Raw genomic sequence first — 21,636 nt, 5'->3', positions numbered from 1 at the left:
AAAATATATGACCGAATTCTATGCCCCACAAATAACCCAGAGATGCATTTTAAATAAAAGCACACATTCTACTCATGTAAAAACATGCTGATTTCCGGACAGTCCGTGGGCCGGATTGAGGCGACGACTGGGCCGCATCCAGCCACGGGCCTTAGGTTGCCTACCCCTGTTCTTATCTATGATTGTTACTTTGTCAGAATAAAATAAAAAATTAAACAAGAATGTAAAAAAAAAAAAAGGAAGAAGAAAAGGGCCGCGTTTTGGACTCACCTTACTGCCCTGTCAAGATTTTCCTCTTCCTATTTTGAGCTTGGCAGTCGACTGCAAAAGGGGGAAATTGCTCAAGGGGCTGCTATAGCCATTTCACACATGGCACGCAACACAGAACACAGCAACGAACACAGCAAGGAGGGGTGGCTCACCTGCGGCCTCGCAGAGGTTGCTCGAGTCTAACGGCCACCTGCCTCAGCCACAAGGGTCAAGGGCCGGCAAACATGGGAGCTGTTGTGCCACAGGTTACCCCTGCTTGCTCAACATTAGGCAAACAGGAATTGGGGAGGGAGGAGAGAAGGGGCCTTTTCTGAAGTGGCTCCCCGTTTGAGGAATGCCCTCCCCAGGGAACTTCGCCTGGCGCCTTCATTATACACCTTTAGGCGCCAGGCAAAAATGTTCCTCTTCAACCAGGCCTTGGGCTGATTTCATATCCAATGCCCTTTCAAAATGTGCTTGGGGTGGGGAGGGTTACTGGGTTGCTTTTGTTTCCATTGTGTATTTTGTGTTTTTATATTGTGATTTTCTCCTGTGAACCACCCTGAGACCTGCGGGTGCAACTTTAATAAATAACAAAATAATAATAATAATAATAATAATAATAATAATAATAATAATAATAAACGGGTAACATTTCTTTTCAGAGCTGCACGCTGATAGTGTTTCACATGAGCTCGGTAACCCTGACAAACACCCTGCAACTTAGGTCATTATTAGGATCCTCGCACTGCGCATGCGGAGTAGGGTGGGTCATAAAAAACTTTTTTGGGAAAATGTTTCCTCCCTTGATTTTATATCAGGTGTATGGTATAAACATAGTCAAATTTCAAATTTGGGACAAATCGGTTAATATTTAGACCCTGCTCCTACAGATTGAAATTTTGCCTCACTACGAGTGATGAAAACATAGGAATTTGACTCATTTATTCTCAGTATGTTAAATTGTGAACTAATAAACATAAATTTTAGGTTTTATGTAGAGCAATAATAGTTGCATACTATTATTTTCTGCAATATTTATATATTTAAGATAAAACATGTTGATAATTTACATGAAAAACCAATGATTTTGAACAAATTATATGGAACAATTAAGCAAACAGTGTACTAAACAAGTACCGGTAAACATAAACATTAAACAATAAAATACCACTCATATTATGTGTTGTGTCAAAACATCACATTATACTTAATTACTTAGGTATAAATTGTACTAAATGCTTACATTTTGTGTAATTAATAAAATTATGCCTTATGCAATATTATACATTGTACATTTACACCATATTATATCATGCTAAAAATATGCTTTTATGCCTTACACTAAACGTCTATTTTGGTGCAAAGTCCTTATTTGTCTCTTGTTTTGGGAATTTAGAGCGATTGTTCATTGTTGTTTTGATGGTAGCATCACGTGTTTTCTCTCCAATAACTATCCTAGATGCTCTAGTAACCTCCTTCACTGCACGTTCAACCATTTGCAAATGGCACTTGAATTTTGGAATTGTTAATGGAGTGGTCACAATATTTAACAGTTCATTGTTTGTCATGTTCCTGATTATTGGGGGCTCGTATATGTCTCTGTTTCCGACCATTTTATCATTTGTTTCATACAGCCGGCAGATACGACAGGCACTAGTGAGCCACCTGCTATGGCTGCATGGGCCAATTCTGAGCAGCTGTAAGTCACTGCTGAATTCTCCAGAGATGAGTACAGATGTAAATTGCCACAAATACTTTTTGTCAGTAGATAGATTTTTTCCAAACTACTTATGCCATTTCTGGGATTGAATCTGATCGTGCAAAGCATTTATATTCAACAACTGGCAAATCGGTGACACTGGGCAGTAATTTCCCAATATGCCCTGAAAAGGTGTTAGCCCCAGATGTGGGTCCATCTAGTTCAATGATGAGATGTTGTAGAGGCAGTTCATTAGCAGGAAGGAGGCAAATATTCCATTGCAATGGCCGGCCAATGTCTATTTCAATAAGATGGTTAATTCCTCCCGGGGCACCTATGTTTGTGTTTGTCCCATCAAAGCAACTGCTGCAAGTAGACTCACACTAGGTCTTTTTCTCTGAGAAATGAGATAAGAGAATTTGCAATAGATTTCACCTTGCTATCAACCGGTGTAACATGACCACCAATGTAATTTCCATCAGGCAATGAAACAATTGAAATATGCTCCTCTGTTAAATTTTATTAATTACACAAAATGTAAGCATTTAGTACAATTTATACCTAAGTAATTAAGTATAATGCGATGTTTTGACGCAACACATAATATGAGTGGTGTTTTATTGTTTATTGTTTATGTTTACTTGTTTAGTACACCGTTTGCTTAATTGTTCCATATTATTTGTTCAAAACCATTGGTTTTTCATGTAAATTATCAACATGTTTTATCTTAAATAAATAAATATTGCAGAAAATAATAGTATGCAACTATTATTGCTCTACATAAAACCTAAAATTTATGTTTATTAGTTCACAATTTAACATACTGAGAATAAATGAGTCAAATTCCTATGTTTTCATCACTCGTAGTGAGGCAAAATTTCAATCTGTAGGAGCAGGGTCTAAATATTAACCGATTTGTCCCAAATTTGAAATTTGACTATGTTTATACCATACGCCTGATATAAGATCAAGGGAGGAAACCTTTTCCAAAAAAAGTTTTTTATGACCCACCCTAATGCGGAGGGAACTGCAGTTTACCTCTGACATAGCTAAGACACGCAGCATCTTTAAGAAACTACAGTTCCCAAGGTTCTTTGGGGGAAGCAGAGTGAGGGATTCAATGTAGCGCCAAGGAGACTGTCCTGCCAGTGCAATCTTTTCAGCCAGCTGCTAGACAAAACGAACGCCCCTCTCCTCCCTTCCCTAACACCTCCAGAGCACAGTTTCAGGACATGTGGGGCAGCCTCGATGCACAGGCTTCTCCTAGTGGGACTAGTTAGCTGAATCCTGCCCCACATGCTTTGAAGGAACGGTGTGGGTGTGACCTCAAGTCTCTTAAACCACTACACGGGGTTAAGCGTGCCCTCGGCAAAGCACTGTTCAAGCAGCTCTCACTTCCCAAAAAGGGAAGGCTTTTTTTGTGAGGGGAGCTGGCTGCCTCGCCCACCCTCAAAATTCAAAATGGGTGCCTTGTGGAGCAAAACAGCTGGTGAGCCTTCCTCTAAATAGACAGTCATTCAATGTTGTTGTTTAGTTGTGTCCAACTCTTCGTGACCCCATGGACCAGAGCACGCCAGGCACTCCTGTCTTCCACTGCCTCCCGCAGTTTGCTCAGACTCAGGTTGGTGGCTTTGAGAACACTGTCCAACCATCTCGTTCTCTGCCGTCCCCTTCTCCTAGTGCCCTCCATCTTTCCCAACATCAGGGTCTTTTCCAGGGAGTCTTCTCTTCTCATGAGGTGGCCAAAGTATTGGAGCCTCAGCTTCACGATCTGTCCTTCCAGTGAGCACTCAGGGCTGATTTCATTCAGAATGGATAGGTTTGATCTTCTTGCACTCCATGGGACTCTCAAGAGTCTCCTCCAGAACCATAATTCAAAAGCATCCATTCTTCGGCAATCAGCCTTCTTTATGGTCCAGCTCTCACTTATGGTCCTTCATGGATCACTGCCTTGTCGTGGCGAAGGGGTTTGAATAACTCAGAGAAGCTATGAGCTATGCCGTGCAGGGCTACCCAAGATGGACAGGTCATAGTGGAGCAGGAACTGGCAAGCCACTCCAGTATCCCTGCCAAGAAAACTCCATGGACAAAGACAACAGGCATATAAAAGTCATTCATTACACACACACACACACAAAGGCAGGGTGGAGGGGTCTCTCCTTTTCTGCCACACAGCTTCTGCCCAAAGACATCATTTCCCTGCCGCCATCTTGCCTCATCCAACATGGGTCCTCCGATGCCGATCGAAGTTTCCTTTGTGAGTGAACTGCTTCCCGCACTCTGCGCAGGAGTAAGGTTTCTCTCCCGTGTGAATCCGGTGGTGTTGATAGAGGGCTGCGTTGCTACCAAACATCTTCCCGCACTCAAAGCACTTGTGGGGCCTCTCCCCAGTGTGGCTGTTTTGGTGCGTCCCCAATTCCCCTTTCTTCTTGAACCTCTTCCCGCAGATGTAGCACTCAAAGGGCCTCTCGGTCGTGTGGCGTTTCTGGTGGCTCCTCAGGTTGGATTTCTTGCTAAAAACCTTCCCGCATTCCGGGCAGACGAACTTTTCCCTCAGCTCATCTGTTGAAACAAAGAGCAGAATGTGTAGATATCTATATATGTATATATCTCCAATCATATATAATAAGTATACACAAACACACTGACACTTGTGTCTCTCTGTGTTTTTGCAAGGCAAATCATGCTGCAGTTTACATGGCTGCCGACAGGATCTCTCTATTATAATATCCCATTTTTAATATATATCACGTCCATTCAGTTTCTCTCGTGCCTGTGTAGTTCAGCCTCCTCTCCTTTAGGGAACAGGCACATATCTGAAGTCCAGAGCGGGCAAGAATCCTAAGAGAGAAGGGTGGGCCATTTTAGGATGTGAACCTCAGCGAGAAGCCTTAGAAATAGGCTTTTGGGTGTGAGGAATTAAAACCTATTGGAAGAATGGAAGCCTTTTTCAGACAATGATAATATGATGACTTTGCGAGCAGGATTTATTATAATAAATAAGAATGAGAGATTATTGTATTATGGTTAGGATATAAAATAGGGGTGCCATACGTCCAGGATTTCCAAGACGAAAGTGATGATTGGGGGGAAAAGATCAACAATTTTGGGGTCTTCCTAAATAAACAACCTTCAGCGTGTCCTGGTTTTTACTTTTTGAAATACAGGTGAAACTCGGAAAATTAGAATATTGGTGAAAAGTGCATTTATTTCAGTAACGCAACTTAAAAGGTGAAAGCAATATATGAGATAGATGCATGACATGCAAAGCAAGATAGGCCAAGCTTTTATTTGTTGTAATTGTAATTATTTGTCGTTAGGTGGGTCAATTATAAATGGAATGTAATTAATGAAATGTAATAGCGATGTTTCTTTTTGTATTACTGTAACTATTTGTTTTATTACTGTGGAATTTCCAAAAGAAAACATTTGTAAAAATTAAAAGAAAAATAAAAAATAAAAAAGTTGCATTACTGAAATTAATGAACTTTTCAACAATATTCTAATTTTCCAAGTTTCACCTGTATGGCAAACCATATTTAAAAACAGGGTGAAGCAATGAGACAGAGTTTTTAAAAACCCTTTGAAAATGGGACAGGAAGCCACTAAAATAAAACAAACATTTATTATGTATTGGATTTTTAAATGTGAAATTTGTGTGAATTCAAGGATTTTTTTTAAAGTTTTTTTTTAAAAAAAATTAAAACCTATTATTTTGGTGATTGGACAATGGAATGTCTATGCGCACTTTTTTAATAACAAGAATGCAAAGCTGAAAAATGAACAAACTGCAGCTAAAATATTATTTTTGTTTTTCACGTGGTCTAGTCCTTCCCCTGCCCACCCCCACCCCCCTAATATTTTTAAGAGGCTCTCTTCTCCAGTCTTCAGAGAGTAGCTGGAAATGGGGAGGCAGAAAAAAGGCCCTCCTTTCCTTCCAACACTGCAGTTTTAATCTGAAAGCGAGGGACACAGCCCTGCGCCCAGAGCTCAGAAACTGCTCACGCTAATGAAATTCCCTGTCGCAAAATGTGCCTGGAACCATGGGAGTTTTGAATGCTGCCCTTGTGGCCACTCCCAACTCTAAGATCTGGCTGGCTGCTGTGAGAACAAGATGCTGTCCTTGCGACCCGGAGAAAACCCCCCCTGGCGCTGCCCCGCTCACCTGGGTGCTGATTCCGGTGTCGGACCATGCCTCCCCTCTCGCAGAAGGCCTTGCCACACACGGGGCACTCGTAGGGCTTCTCCCTCGCGTGCTTCAGGTAGCGCCCCTTCCTGCTGAACTGCTTCCCGCAGTCGGCGCACTGGAAGGGCTTGGCTTCCTTGTGGAGGATTTCGTGCCTGGCGAGGTTGGACCGGATGTTGAAGCGCTTCCCGCACTCGAGGCAGGGGAAGGGCCTGTCCTGCTGGTGGGTCCTCCGGTGCCTCACCAGGCTCCCGTTGTCGTAGAAGCTCTTCTCGCACTCAGGGCACTGGAAGGGCCTCTCTCCCGCGTGGACCCTCTGGTGCCTCTCGAGGCCTCCTTTGCTGAGAAAGCTCATCTCGCACTCCAGGCACAGGTAACGCTTCCTCAGGTCACCTGCGAAGGGAACAAACAGGCAAGGAGTGAACCCTCCGGAAATGATGGTGCAAGGACTACAGTGGTACCTTGGTTTGCGACCGCAATCCGTTCCGCAGAGGCGGTTGCTCACCGAAGCAGTCGCTCCCCGAACGTGCGCTTCTGCGCATGCGCGAGCTGCGCAGATTGTGTCTGCGCATCCGACACCTCGGAACCCGGATGTAAACACTTCTGGGTCCGTGGCGGTAGCTCGCCGAAGCGGTCGCTAACAGAGGTAGGCATAAACCGAGGTTTGACTGTAATGCCCTTCTCTCCCTCCCCACTTGATGCTTGGCAGGGACAAAGTTAAAACAGACAGTCCAGAGATTATTTTGAGGTCTGGGGATTTGAGATCACTGAGCCTCATAACAAAGAGAATTGAAAGATGTCAGGTATGTCTGTGTGTTTGCGGCAGAAATGGAATGCTGGGTCTACAGAGGAGTTTGTGTCTAGAGTGGTGCATGCTCTGGTTATCTCCCGCTTGGACCACTGCTATACGCTCTATGTGGGGCTACCTTTGAAGGTGACCCAGAAACTACAAATAATCCAGAACGTGGCAGCGAGACTGGTGACTGGGAGTGGCTGCCGAGACCACATAACACCGGTCTTGAAAGACCTACATTGGCTCCCAGTATGTTTCCGAGGACAATTCAAAGTCTTGGTGCTGAACTTTAAAGCCCTAAACGGCCTCGGTGCAGTATACATGAAGGAGCGTCTCCACCCCCATCGTTCAGCCCAGACACTGAGGTCCAGCTCCAAGGGCCTTCTTGGTAGTGGCACCCGCCCTGTGGAATGTCAAGGAAATAAACAACTATCTTACTTTTAAAAGACATCTGAAGACAGCCCTGTTTAGGAAAGTTTGACATACGGATTATTGATTTATAACAGGCATCCCCAAACTGCGGCCCTCCAGATGTTTTGGCCTACAACTCCCATGATCCCTAGCTAACAGGACCAGTGGTCGGGGAAGATGGGAATTGTAGTCCAAAACATCTGGAGGGCCGAAGTTTGGGGATGCCTGATTTATAACTATTCTAAGGTGCTACTGGAAGGATTTTTTTATTTTTTCCCTGACTACGTCAGACCAACCCGGCTACCTACCTGTAAAGATTGATTTATTATAATGTGGGCTGACAAAGCGAAGAGCAACTCTTCTTGATATTTGGGAATGTGCTATAGTTAAACAAAAGTCTAGCAGGAGTTGGTAAAGAGCAGCCAATCAAAAATGAAGAAGAGGAAAATAGGGGGTGGGGATTCCAAAATAAGTACTGCGTTTATCTTCTTTTCAGAACAGGGGAATAAGACTGATTTGTTCAGGCCGTTTTGCTTTTATGCTTTTATTTGTTCAGGCCGTTTTGCTTTTATGGTAGATTTTTATTGCCTGCTGCTGTTCGTTTCTATCTTGTTTTTTTAAAAAAACAAACAAACAAACCGGTGCTTTAGTTGTTGCAGAGCAGTGCGCGAATAAATAAGCGACACCCCAAAGCGCGGTGACCACAATCCCCTCACCAAGGTGGGTTTTCTGATGCTGAATAAGCGCGTCTCTCTCCGTGAACTTTTTCCTGCATTCGTGGCACTCGTGGGGCTTTTTGCCAGTGTGGATTCTCCTGTGTTTGACGAGGCCTCCTTTGTCGCGAAACCCCTTCCCACACTCGAGGCATTTGTAAGGTCTCTCCCCCGTGTGGGATCTCTGGTGCCTCACGAGGCTCGCTAGCACCGTAAAACTGTTCCCACAATCGGGGCAAAAGTGCCTTTTTTTCTTGTCACCTGCTGGGAGGGAGACAGAGAGAGCACTCATGTAAACAAAGGAATAAACCAGAGGCATTTTAGGAGCTGAAAACATGAGGGAGTGCTAACAGAACACAAACCTAAATAAACCATTTAGAAGGAGCCGAGAGGAAATTAAAATGTGTGTGGGGGGGGACACACGAGGCAGGGCCTTTCCAGGAATGGGAGGGGAGATTATGCTTAAATGCTCTTCAATTCAAAACAAATCTAACATCCTTCCTCTCTCACCAGAGCTGTCGTCCAAGGCCTTCCTTTCCTCCAGGGCCTGCGGATCTGGCACCCAAGGTTCCTCCTCTTCTTCTAAGCTGGAGATCAGGGAGGGTTTGAGGACAGGAGACCCTATTTGGAGAGAAAAGGCAAAGAGGATCAAGGAGGAATCGGACAATCATTTATTCTCCTCCCATACTGAGCTACAACTACCAGGTCTATCGCAGCCTGAAAGGGATGGGGGAAGGATATGCATAAATCACATACACACACAACGTGGCAAAATTGACAGCATTTTCATAGGCTTTAAAAAGTTTAGAATCACAGAATCTTACAGCTGGAAGGGACTCAAGGGTCATCTAGTCCAACCCCCTGCAATGCAGGAACTTCAGCTAAAGCATCCAGGACAGATCCCTATCCACACTCTGCTTAAAAGCCTCCAAGGAAGGAGATTCCACTGCCTCTCGTGGAAGGCAGTTCTTTTTTTTTTTTATTAAAACATAATTTTTATTGATTTTTACAAATTACAAAAGATGGTACATACATAAACACCTTTTCCACCTTCTTCCCACCCCCCTCCATGGGTCCTCCCCTGCCACAGAAGTATCCCACGCAGGTGATCAGTCAGAAGTGGTCCATTTTATGATTGGGTTTCTGTCCTCCTCCCCCTCCCCTGCCCCCCAAGCCCCCCCCTGCCACCAGGGAGCTCCAGTGAACCAGGGCAGTACGCAGGAGTTCATCCATCCAACCATCTATTGTCATACCAAAAAAAAAGAAAATACAAAAAGAGAAAAAGAGAAAAAAGAGAAGAAGAAAAAAAAAAGACAAAAAGGAAAAAAGACAAAAAAAAATTCATCATAATTGTTAAATTCATAATTGTTAAACCATATTTTGTGGGCTTCCCCACCCTCCCACCCTTCCCCGGTTTTCCTCCCTTATTTATCATCTTCAACAGTTTCATAGTTCATATTTTATAACATACACCTTTATATCTTGTACCACTTTTAAACTAACTATTATCATTTTCGCCTATTGTCCAATCACTGAGAAATCAAACTCCCATTTTTTCTTCCCGTGCCTAATTTTTACCCCTCTATAGGCCTCCATATTTTCACCTTTTTCCAGAATCAATTCACTTTTTAAACCTATAACTATTCCCAAACTAACCTTACACCCCCCAAGTACCGGCTCCACCCCACCAATCCAGCAAGTTCCATAGTCAGCAGTCCAGTTATAGTCCTATTAACCCATCCTTACAATCACCACTTCACTTTCCCTTCACCCCACCCCCTGTTTGCAGTCTTTTGCCATCCAGGCCTCCATATCAGACCCCTGAGCTTCTTCTCTTCTCTGCTTAATTTTTCCTTCTTCCCTGTGGTCATTCTGGAGTTCCAGTAAGTCCAGTCGTGCCCCCCTCGAAGGGGAGGCACTCCATCCAACTTTTTGTAGAGTAAAATCATCATTTTTTTCGTGATGGGCTTCATTTTGTGTTAAATCATCACAGTCCTCATCATTGTCATTCTCACATTCATCTTCTTCAGTTTCAAAAGCTTCATTTTCTAGGAAATCATATTCTGTCATCACAGTCTGGAATTGTTGCTGTAACACTTGCCGTTGTGTCTCCTCTTGACATAGTTCTATTCTTGCTTCCCACATTAAGGTCAAAACAGTCCGCTGAAACTCAGGCGGGTACCTTTTTGTTGACATAGTTCAGTCCTGTCAAGGTCAAAACTTGTCACATGGGGTGGAATATGATCGCAGTCTATTTTCTCGACTCCATTTTAACAAGCTGGCTGCATTCTTAAAAATAAAGTTCGAACTCACATTTCAAAAGCATATAAACCAAAAAAGAATTTCCAAAAAGTCCAAAGATAAAGATAGAAATAAAATTTAACTATAAATCCTGGTCAGCTCACTGGGTTTTCTGGGCTGCCGGCTCCCGAGAAAAAGAAAGGTCTTTCTTAGTCTTAACTTCATTCTGCAGGGCAATCACAACCACAGTCTCTCTCCCCTTTTACCCTGCATTTAGGGGAGATTCTCTTTGATGCCTTTGAGGAATCCTTTTAAGTTAAAATCTTCTGTTTACGGCTTCGGGTTTCTGTTTACTGTCTCTTATGTTACCGTGGGGGGGTGGTGGCTTCCTCTTTTCCCCTCTCTCCCAGGTCCAAATTGTTGCCTTAATTTACATTCCAAAGAATCCAAATTACTCACAGTCTATTCATTTGCTGAATGTTCTTTGAAGAATTGGCCACCTCCACTTCCCAGACTCGCAGCTTCGCACTCTCAGAGCAGCAATGTCAGCCTGTCCGCCGCGGTTCACCTCCTCGCTCTCGGGGGCTTAAACAAAGCCGATCCGGGGAGGAGAGAGCCCGCTTTTGGCGCCGCCAGGCAAAATCTGTCCCCAAAAAGCTCGATTTGGGGCTTTTAAGGAGGTTTCGTTTCGCTGGAACGATTCCCTCCACCTCTGAAGCGCCGAGGTCCGCTCCGCTGTGCGGACCCCCGTCTGAGCAAGATGGCGTGGTCAACCGGAAGCCGGAAGGCAGTTCTATTTAATACTCTTCTTTTTTTCTTTTGCTTCTTTTATGCTGCATTATCCTAAATTTGTTTTTGTTTTGGACTGATATCAGTTGTTGAATTTTTAAATTTTATTTTGCTGCATTATACCTTTGTCTCCAATGTTAAGCCACCCTGGTTGTCCTATGAGCAGAGGAGCAAGGCATAAAGACGGCACGCCCAGACTCAACTCACCTGGTGCGTTGGTAAATCCAGCACCAGGACGACAGGCAGAACAATGGGGCCTCCTATGCTCCCCCCGGATCTGCTCTGGAAAATCAGGAGCACCCCCAAAAAATCAGGTGGCTGGGTATGCACGGAATCGATCCATCTGGCAAGCAGAAATGTTTGCGGCGACTGAACGACTGTCCTAGCGCAACAATGAATTCCACCCAAACTAATTTATTAGCGACACTATCGTGGTATTCCTGCACTTCAGATAACGGGGTGGTGTGGTGGAGAGATCAGGCTATTCCAGGGCATCCCTGGGCAAAGGACTCTCCCACAAATGGCAAGGAAAGGTACTTACCCAGCAAAGATGTATTTTCATAGTTCTCAAGCATGACATCCCTGTACAAGCTCCTTTGAGCCGGATCCAGCAAGGCCCACTCCTGCTCTGAAAAGTACACAGCCACATCCTCAAAGGTCACTGGTCTCTGCAAGAATGACAACAAGAACAGGTCGGCAAACTAAAGATCTTCACTTGATACCATCCCAAAGAGGCGTCTACCCAAACCACACACAATAGTGGCATATCGGCTTCGAAATGTGGTTTTGCTCTGATCTGAGATTCAGTGGAGGCACTAAACTCAGTCTGTCCTCAGCCAGCCCGTGTCTGCTTGGGTTCAATCCCTGGCACCCCAGGGGGGGGGAAGGTAGAGGACCCCTGGACAGTTAAGTCTATTCAAAGGTGACTGTGGGGTTGTGGCACTCATCTCGCTTTCAGGCCGAGGGAGCTGCCGTTTGTCCACAGACAGCTTTCCGGGTCAAGTGGCCAGCAGGACTAAACCGCTTCTGGCGCAACAGAACACCGTGACGGAAGCCAGAGCGCACGGACACACCGTTTACCTTACCGCCACAGCAGTACCTATTTATCTACAGGTGAAACGTGGAAAATTAGAATATCGTCGAAAAGTGCATTTATTTCAGTAACGCAACTTAAAAGGTAAAACCAATATATGAGATAGATGCATGACATTCAAAGCCTTTATTTGTTGTAATTGTAATTATTTGTTGTTAGGCGGGTCAATTATAAATGGAATATAATTAATGAAATGTAATAGCGATGTTTATTTTTGTATTATTGTAACTATTTGTTTAATACTGTGGGATTTCCAAAAGAAAGCATTTGTAAATAATAATAATAATAATAATAAGTTGCATTACTGAAATAAATGCACTTTTCAACGATATTCTAATTTTCTGAGTTACAGGTAGGTAGCCGTGTTGGTCTGACGTAGTCAAAACAAAATAAAAAAATTCCTTCCAGCAGCACCTTAAAGACCAACTAAGTTTTTTATTTTGGTATGAGCTTTCGTGTGCATTTCGTGTATCTGAAGAAGTGAGCATGCACATGAAAGCTCATACCAAAATAAAAAAACTTAGTTGGTCTTTTAAGGTGCTGCTGGGAGGAATTTTTTAATTTTGTTTCGACTAATTTTCTGAGTCCCACCTGTACTTGCACTGGCATGCTTTTGAACTGCTAGGTTGACAGGAGCTGGGACAGAGCAACGGGAGTGGGGATTTGAACCACCAACCTTCTGATTGGCAAGCCCAAGAGGCTCAGTGGTTTAGACCACAGCGCCACTTCCTGAAACCTTGGAGAGCTTCTGCCAATCATCACAGGATCTGTAGACAATACTGTGCTGGATGGGCCAATAATCTGCCTCGGAACAAGGCAGTTTGTAATGCCTCCCCTCTCCCACAGCCACACAGTGGGACTCTCTGATGCCGTCCTCACAGCAACACTGTGAGGCAGGGATGGCCAAGAGACAGCAACTGAAATGCTGGTCTCCTTGGCCCAGTCAGGCTTTCGATCCACTACACACAACGCTGGCTTCTCAATGTTGGGCAAATGACAGGTTTCTGCCGCTGGGCTCTGCAATCAGAGTTTCCTACCTGCCCAGGGTCTGCCTCAGTCGTATCCCTTCCACCAGGAGGAGCGAATACACCAGCACCTGAAGGCATAAAAAATGCAGAGAGCAATTCAATTTCTACCCATCCTTGAAGGTTTCAGAACTTTTGATGCTCTGTTCAAAGCAAGCCTCAGAAAGTGAGCAAATTCTGCAGAAAGGAATCATAGAACCATAGAGTTGGAAGAGACCACAAGGGCCATCCAGTCCAACCCCCTGCCAAGCAGGAAACACCATCAAAGCATTCTTGACATATGCCTGTCAAGCCTCTGCTTAAAGACCTCCAAAGAAGGAGACTGCACCACACTCCTTGGCAGCAAATTCCACTGCCGAACAGCTCTTACTGTCAGGAATTCTTCTCCTTCAGCAAATATGACATGCGGGGGGGGGGGGAATGCATGTGGGGGGCGGGGCGGGAACTGGCACACAGAGTTAGCACCAATTTGATTACATTGATGATCATCACCCTTGTGATCTAAACCGCTGTTCTCAAGGCAATGAAATACAGTGGTACCTCGGTTTAAGTACACAATTGGTTCCGGAAGCCTGGACTTAACCTGAAGCGTACTTAACCTGAAGCGAACTTTCCCATTGAAAGTAATGGAAAGTGGATTAATCCGTTCCAGACGGGTCCACAGAGTACTCAACCTGAAGCGTACTTAACCTGAAGTGAACTTTCCCATTGAAAGTAATGGAAAGTGGATTAATCCGTTCCAGACGGGTCCACAGAGTACTCGACCTGAAGCGTACTTAAACTGAAGCGAACTTTCCCATTGAAAGTAATGGAAAGTGGATTAATCCGTTCCAGACGGGTCCGCGGAGTACTTAAACTGAAAGTACTCAAACCGAGGCGTACTAAAACCGAGGTATGGCTGTATAATCTCAAGGGGGCTTACGCGAGGGAAACTTTGTGACACCACCCCACCATGCTGGCAACTTCCTGCCCAAGTAGGACCTTCCCTCCCGAACAGGGATGATGGGAGTTGTAGCCCAACAACATCTGGGGAACCCAAGTTTGAGAAACACGGTTCTAGAGTGTCAGCACAGCACATACTTAGCGACCTCTGGTGCACAAGGCTGAATTCAAAGAAGACGAGCCAGGAAGGAAGAGGAGGAGGAGCAGCCTCCCCACCTGCCAGCCTTGCATCGTCCACAATCCCATACACCTTATTTGAAAGCTGGCTTTGTCTAATTTCGCACCTGGTCCAGAGTCCAGAGTCTTCCCTCCATGCACCTCACAGGGGATCGGAATCCACGGCTCTTCCTCTTGTTCCAGGCGGGAGATCAGATCGGGTTTCAGAACTGGAGACCCCACTTGGGTAAGGATGTGAACATTATTATTAATTACAGTTACAGTTATTATTAATTACAGTTACATTATTATTAATTACAGTTACATTACAGTTCCTTTTGCTGTTTATTACTCACTATGCCACCTGATGTCAAAAACTGGCTGCCGTTATTGGTTTACGAAGTACAAAGGCCAGTTGCACATACGAACATCCATAATTGAAACACGCAGTAAAACAACCCCATGAAAACAGCACAGTAATCAGAGGCAGTGAAGACGGTCGATTGTTCCACTACTTTTGGAAGTACAGCTTTGGGAAGGAGAAAGGGGTCTCCAAACTCTTGACACCCTCGGTTTTATTATTTTTATTATTTATTTATTGAATTTATATACCGCCCTATACCCGGAGGTCTCAGGGCGGTTCACAGAAAAGAGCACAATATGTAAAATAAAATAAAAAACAGTAACCCAATAATAGCCCCGCCCCAAAAAAGCCACATTTTAAAAGGGTATAGTATGTCAATCAGGTCAACCAAAGGCCTGGTTAAAAAGGAACATTTTTTGTATAATGTATAATGAAGGCACAAACCATGAGAAAGAGCAGCTCCCAGTATCCTTTGGGGGAAGCCAGGACTGTTTAAAATGTTATCACAGGGCTTTAGATGTATAGAATCATAGAATCGCAGAGTTGGAAGGGACCCCAAGGGTCATCTAGTCTAACCCCCTGCAATGTATGTTGTGAATTTGGTCTAGATGGGCCTTTGGCCTCGTACCTACGGGAGCGCTTCTCCTGGTATGCCCCGCGGAGGACCTTAAGGTCCACAAATAATATTTTGGAGATCCCGAGCCATAAGGTGGCTAGATTGGCCTTAACTAGGGCCAGGGCCTTTTCAGTATTGGCCCCGACTTGGTGGAACGCTCTCTCACAGGAGACCAGGGCCCTGCGGGATTTGACATCTTTCCGCAGGGCCTGCAAGACGGAGCTGTTCCGCCTGGCCTTTGGGTTTTGAATTGGGCCATTTTAAAATGAGGCTGCATTTTTAAAACAATTTTAAAATCTAAATTGTGTTTTAATCTTCATTTTAATCAATTGTTTTTCTTTCTTTTACATTTTATTGTAATTTTATTGATGTCAGCCGCCCTGAGCCTGGCTCTCATTGGGGAGGGCGGGGTATAAATAAAAAAATTATTATTATTATTATTATTATTATTATTATTATTATTCAGGTGTTCTTATATCTGGCAAATGCCCTCAACTGATTTTCCAGAACAGCCTTATTATTATTTATTAAATGTGCATGCCGTCATTCATCCGCAGAGCTCAGGGCAGTTCGCAACATAAAATTGCAACATAAGAACACAAAATACCTGTTAAAAACAAGAACAAACAAACAAACAAACAAACAAATAGCCCTGCTTCCCCTCCCACACATTTAAAAGGGGTATAAGATGGCTGCTTCAGAACATATTTCTCCCAACAAAATGACGATAAATAGTACCCACTCAGGAAAGCCACGTGGCCGTAATTCTCCCCCATGACATCGCTGTACAAAGATTTTTGATGCGAATCCAGAAGATCCCACTGACCCTTGGTGAAATACACAGCAACGTCTTCAAAGCTCACGAGCACCTGAAAGGGGAAAAAACAACTACAAGAAGGAAATGCAAAACAGGCTGATTTCACCAATAAAAAGAGAAATGGTCGCACCGTGTGCCATAATTATTTCCCAGGTTGAACAGGGCACACAAAGCTCATAGGTTTTCTAATAAATAACAACAAGGACTCCAATATCTTCAGGAATGCCTCTCCCAATAGGAACCTACCCAGATCTTCTTTGGACAGATCTTCTCCAGATCCCCGCTCTAAGGAAGGTGCAGAAGGCAGAGGGCCTTTTCAGTGGTGGCTTCCCCTCTGTGCAATGCTCTCCCCAGCAAGATCCACCTGGTGACTTTACTGAAAGGGTTTTCAGTACCAGGAAAAGGCTTACCTCCCTCCACCCCGGCCTTTTGATAGACTGAGGAGATAGTGATTTGTTACTAGTGTGCTATTCCTATTGTGGCTGTACTGATAGTATTGTTGTTGTTTAGTCGTTTAGTCGTGTCCGACTCTTTGTGACCCCATGGACCATAGCACGCCAGGCACTCCTGTCTTCCACTGCCTCCCACAGTTTGGTCAAACTCATGTTCGTAGCTTCGAGAACACTGATAGTATAGCCAGTGTTAAAATATATAAGCTAATCATCAAATAACCTTCAACCTAGGTTACAGGTGCCACAACGAAATGTCTAGGCATCGTCTCCTGCCTACCCCAAGGTGGGGTTTATTGTTCCAAAACGTTCGGAAACCAAATCACGGCTTCTGATTGGCTGCAGCAGGCATCTCCAAACTTTGGCCCTCCAGATATTTTGGACTGTAATTCCCATCTCCCCCAACCACTGGTCCTATTAGCTAGGGATCATGGGAGTTGTAGGCCAAAACATCTGGAGGGCCGCAGTTTGGGGATGCCTGGGCTGCAGGAAGCTCCAATCAGAAGCCGTCAGACGTTCGAGCTCCAAGAAAATGTTTGCAAACCAGAACAATCACTTCCAGGTTTGCGGCATTCGGGAGCCAAAACGTCCGAGTTCCAGGGCGTTCGGCAACCAAGGTACAACTGTACAGCTTTATATTTTAAAGGAAAAAAATCTAAAAGCAGTTTACAACACATTAAAACATCAAATTAAACAATCCAGAATAAAACCAATTCAAGCTTCAAGGAAAATATTTCAGATCCTTCTCTGAGTGACATTTTGCTTTCCCTGTATTTTCCTACCCAGTTTATAGAGCTGCCCCATAGCAGAAGTACTCTAGGAAGTCAATGCGGTGTCATGTTTAGAGTGCCGTACTAGGAACTGGGAGATCAGGGTTCAAATCCTCACTCAGTTAACCTGCTAAGCTAACCTATCTCACAGGGTCGTTGCCGGGATTAAATGAGGAGGGGGTGAATGGTGTACTCCTTGGAGGAAAAAAAGGAGGAGATACATGCAATAAATAAGCTCTTCCGCTTACCTGCTTAAGAAGGCTGGAGGGGCCAGCCATCAGTCGCCAACCTGGCACCCAAAGATTTCCATATTGTCACAATTGGACCCACGCCAGTTGCAAAATGCGCCTGAGGAATTTCAAACACTGGGCATAATGTAATTTATATTAATATTTTCCAAAGTGTTCTGTGTTCCTTGGAGACCTTTGGGTAGCAGGTAAAAAAGGTAAAGGACCCCTGTACGGTTAAGTCTAGTCAAAGGTGACTATGGGGTTGCGGCACTCGTCTTGCTTTCAGGCCAAGGGAGCCGGCATTTGTCCACAGACAGCTCTCCAGGTCATGAGGCCAGCAGGACTAAACCACTTCTGCCGCAACGGGACACCGTGACGGAAACCAGAGCGCACGGAAATGCCGTTTACCTTCCTGCCACACTGGTACCTATTTATCTACTTGCACTGGTGTGCTTTTGAACTGCTAGGTTAGCAGGAGCTAGGACAGAGCAACATCACGGGGATTCGAACTGCTGACCTTCCGACCGGCAAGCCCAGGAGGCTCAGTGGTTTAACAATAGTAATAGGCTGGAAAGAGCAGAAGAAAAAAAGAGCATTTCTCTGAGCTCACACCTCCCTGGCACAAACCCTCTGCCTTCAAAGGCCTGGAAACAATGCCTTATGAGGAACAGCTTAGGGAGCTGGGTATGTTTAGCCTGGAGAAGAGAAGGTTAATTGGTGATATGATAGCCATGTTCAAATATATAAAAGGATGTCATATAGAAGAGGGTGAAAGGTTGTTTTCTGCTGCTCCAGAGAAGCGGACACGGAGCAATGGATTCAAACTACAAGAAAGAAGATTCCACCTAAACATTAGGAAGAACTTCCTGACAGTAAGAGCTGTTCGGCAGTGGAATTTGCTACCAAGGAGTGTGGTGGAGTCTCCTTCTTTGGAGGTCTTTAAGCAGAGGCTTGACAGGCATATGTCAAGAATGCTTCCTGCTTGGCAGGGGGTTGGACTGGATGGCCCTTGTGGTCTCTTCCAACTCTATGATTCTATGATTCATCCTCCTGCATACCTGAGCCAGGTGTGTTACTGCCATCTCTGTTCCTTCAGGATGAAAGGGCCATCGGAGCTCAAACGTGCCACAGCCTGTGAGGACAAAGTGGAAAGGAGATGGTTTCAGGAACGGGGATCACATCTTTTCTCAAGATGTGCTTGAAATCTTCTGGTTCAGGGCTGGGGAGCCTGTGGTCCCCACCCCAGGTGTTGCTGAGCTCCAGATCCCACCGACTCCAGCTGCTATCATTCGGCCAATGATCAGGTAAGATGGGAGTTGTAGTCCTGGCAACATCTAGCAAGCCAAAAGTCTCCCAGCCATGCTCGGAGTGGGACAACAGAACAATCACAATCTGCCCAAGCTTACTTGGCAGTAAATCCCACTGAGTTTAGCGGGGCGAACTCCCACATTAAGCGTGCATAAGATCATTATTGTTATTATTTATTCGGCTTACATACTGCCCTTTATCAAAAGACCCCCCAGGGCATTGTACAACATTAGGAGCACATTCAGAGAGGTTGGTATAAGAAGATATTGATTCCAGTCAGTGGAGAGGTTATGTTATGTTGAACATGCAAGTGTATGTCTAGAGACAATGGATAAAACAAACAGCGTTAGCTTTACTGCTGAATAAGTGTTTAAGGATTATTGTATTTGTTTAAAAAACAGTAAAATTTTGATTTAAGAAAGGGGGGCGACATTTTATGAACATCAGTAATAAAAACGTAATGAAAAGCATACTAACAGACAGCATAATATTGAGAGATTCGGGAAAGACAAAAGAAGGTGTGCGTGCGTGGAATTTGCTCTGTACAAGAGGCAGAATCCTAGAATTGTAGAGTTGAAACGGTCATCTAGCCCAGGCACCCCCAAACTTCGGCCCTCCAGATGTTTTGGACTACAATTCCCATCTTCCCCGACCACTGGTCCTGTTAGCTAGGGATCATGGGAGTTGTAGGCCAAAACATCTGGAGGGCCGCAGTTTGGGGATCCCTGATCTAGCCCAACCCCAACCCCCCAAAATGCAGGAACGGCTTTGAAAGAGGGCTGTGCCAATGGCTATTTATTCCCTTAGAAACGCCTCTGAAAACCGAGTTGTTGGGGATCGCGAGTGGGGAGGTCCTGCTTGGAGAGCATCCGGTTTGCCGCTGGACGGAGGATCCCCTGGCCTGATCCTGATCTTCGGATGCTCTTAGCCTGAACAATGCCTCGCCTCCCTCCGGCCCCACGAATCCAACCTGCACCCCCCTCCCTTTCTCCTTTTCTTCCACCCGGAATGGCATCTTTCACCCACGGGCTTTTCAGTTTATTTATTTTTAAACTCACCGGCTTTCTCCCCCAATAAACAAAGCACCGCCCCAAGGCCTGGGAAATTCAAAGAATTATTTCCCACGGCGGGCGGAGCAGGAAGCGACTTCCGCCATCGATCTCCCGGCCATTCAGCCGAGCTAGGAAAGGACTCGCTTGGCTTTTAACCCTTAACGCAACGGGAGCTGGGCAACAAAGCAACGCATTTCTCATACAGTGTGTACAGTATTGTGTTTGCCACTGCTCCAGGTGCTCTGTAACGGCTTGAATCCCTTTTAAAATATCGCTTCTCTCTCTCTCTATCCAACAGCTCTTATTCTTGTCTAGAATTAAAATATTGAATCTTGGCAGCATTAAGATAAATTCAACAGTGTAAATAAGTTGTGATGGATGTAATAATGGAATGCTGAATGGTTTAGTTTTTTGTGTGAAATATGCAGGGATTTGTGTTATGCAAAATGAACCATGGAAAGAGAAGGAAAGTCACTGATATTTTAATGATGCTTAAACGAGTATTCTAGATTGTAAAACATATATATATATATATATATATATATATATATATATACACACACACACACACACACACACAGAGAGAGAGAGAGAGAATATTAAAATTTTGAAATCTTTCCATTGTTCAAAGTCCCTGTACAACTTGGGCTTTATTTGCATAGCACCCTATAGCACGGGGTCTTTGCTTTCGAGACTGCTAGACCTACACATGCAGCAAGGGTCCAGGTGTTAAGATTTGATGTGCTTTTATTACGCTGCTCTAGGCCTTTTTCAAGCCTGGTTGCTGCTATGCAGCTGGGGATGGAAGGGTTAATCCTTCTCTGTCTGCTATGACACCCCCCCCACACACACATATACACCCCTCAAAATCCTTCCTGTTACCTAAGCTTTCCATTAGCTTAGGCTTGTTCTGTAGAGAATGCAATCATTCTATCCGGTAGTTAGAAGAACTTCCATTTGACTTAAATAACCAGCCCATGAGTTTGGTTTCTTCCTCTTCCCTCCCTTCCCCTTTTCCTTTTGTGTTTTGACCTTAAGATTGTAAACCTGCAGGAAAGGAATGTCCTTGTTTTACTTTCTGGGCATGTAAGCCACTCTTGAAAGCATTTATTTTTTTCTTTTTACCTGAAAGAGTAGCTTTCCAAACTTTTCATGTTGGCAACACACTTTTTGGGCAGTAAACAGTACAGTAATTCAGTTTTATTAGCAAACCGGAGGTTAAACTAACCCCTTATAAGAGCATTTGCACGACACACCTGCACACTGCAAGCCGACACACAACATGTCATGACACAGAGTTTGTAAAGCTCTGATCTTTCATCCTTAATTAAATATAAGCGGGTTCCTCCCTTTCTTGCTACCATATCCCATCATCCTTGGCCACTGGCTATGTCAGCTGGGGCTGATGGGAGTTAGAGTCCAGCAACATTGGAATGGCTACAGTTATCCCCTCCCTGTTACAGAAGGTCAATAAGTGGTTGCAGGATTAAGGCTTTACCCAGCAGCTCAGATCAATCCTTTCTCAAGCCCAGTTAATACACTGGGCAGAAGTGGCGAAGAACAATAAAAACTGTTTAGCTGTCATGGGCCAAAGATCTATCTAATTCATCACCCTGTTTGCATGGAGGCCAATCAGATGTCTATGCGAAGTGTAAATAAGTTTGGGTGGATGTAATATTGGAATACTGAATGGTTTAGTTTGTATAAAATATGCAGGGATTTATGTTATG

General features: G+C 44.4%; 1 protein-coding gene across 2 annotated transcripts; it reads right to left on the bottom strand.

Moving 5' to 3' along the window:
* Positions 1 to 2,557: 2,557 nt before the first annotated feature.
* On the bottom strand, positions 2,558 to 19,971 carry LOC118080985 (uncharacterized). Of its 2 annotated transcripts, none has more exons than XM_035107067.3 (10): positions 19,913 to 19,971; positions 18,605 to 18,678; positions 16,023 to 16,149; positions 14,429 to 14,542; positions 13,215 to 13,273; positions 11,626 to 11,752; positions 8,565 to 8,675; positions 8,058 to 8,318; positions 6,117 to 6,530; positions 2,558 to 4,513 (listed from the first exon to the last, which is right to left on the bottom strand). In XM_035107067.3, exons 2-10 carry the CDS (start codon positions 18,626 to 18,628, stop codon positions 4,167 to 4,169), a joined length of 1,584 nt encoding a protein of 527 aa, XP_034962958.3. In that variant the 5' UTR covers positions 18,629 to 18,678; positions 19,913 to 19,971; the 3' UTR covers positions 2,558 to 4,166. The 2 variants fall into 2 exon arrangements, with proteins under 2 accessions (XP_034962958.3, XP_088519704.1); XM_088663578.1 differs by having other exon boundaries at positions 8,058 to 8,315.
* Between the last annotated feature and the right edge of the window lie 1,665 nt (positions 19,972 to 21,636).

This window comes from Zootoca vivipara, chromosome 2 (assembly GCF_965207765.1).
Source record: "Zootoca vivipara chromosome 2, rZooViv2.hap1.1, whole genome shotgun sequence".
Taxonomy (NCBI): Eukaryota; Metazoa; Chordata; class Lepidosauria; order Squamata; family Lacertidae; genus Zootoca; species Zootoca vivipara.
Note: the sequence above shows the minus strand (reverse complement) of the source record. Positions and strands in the feature narration are given on the sequence as shown.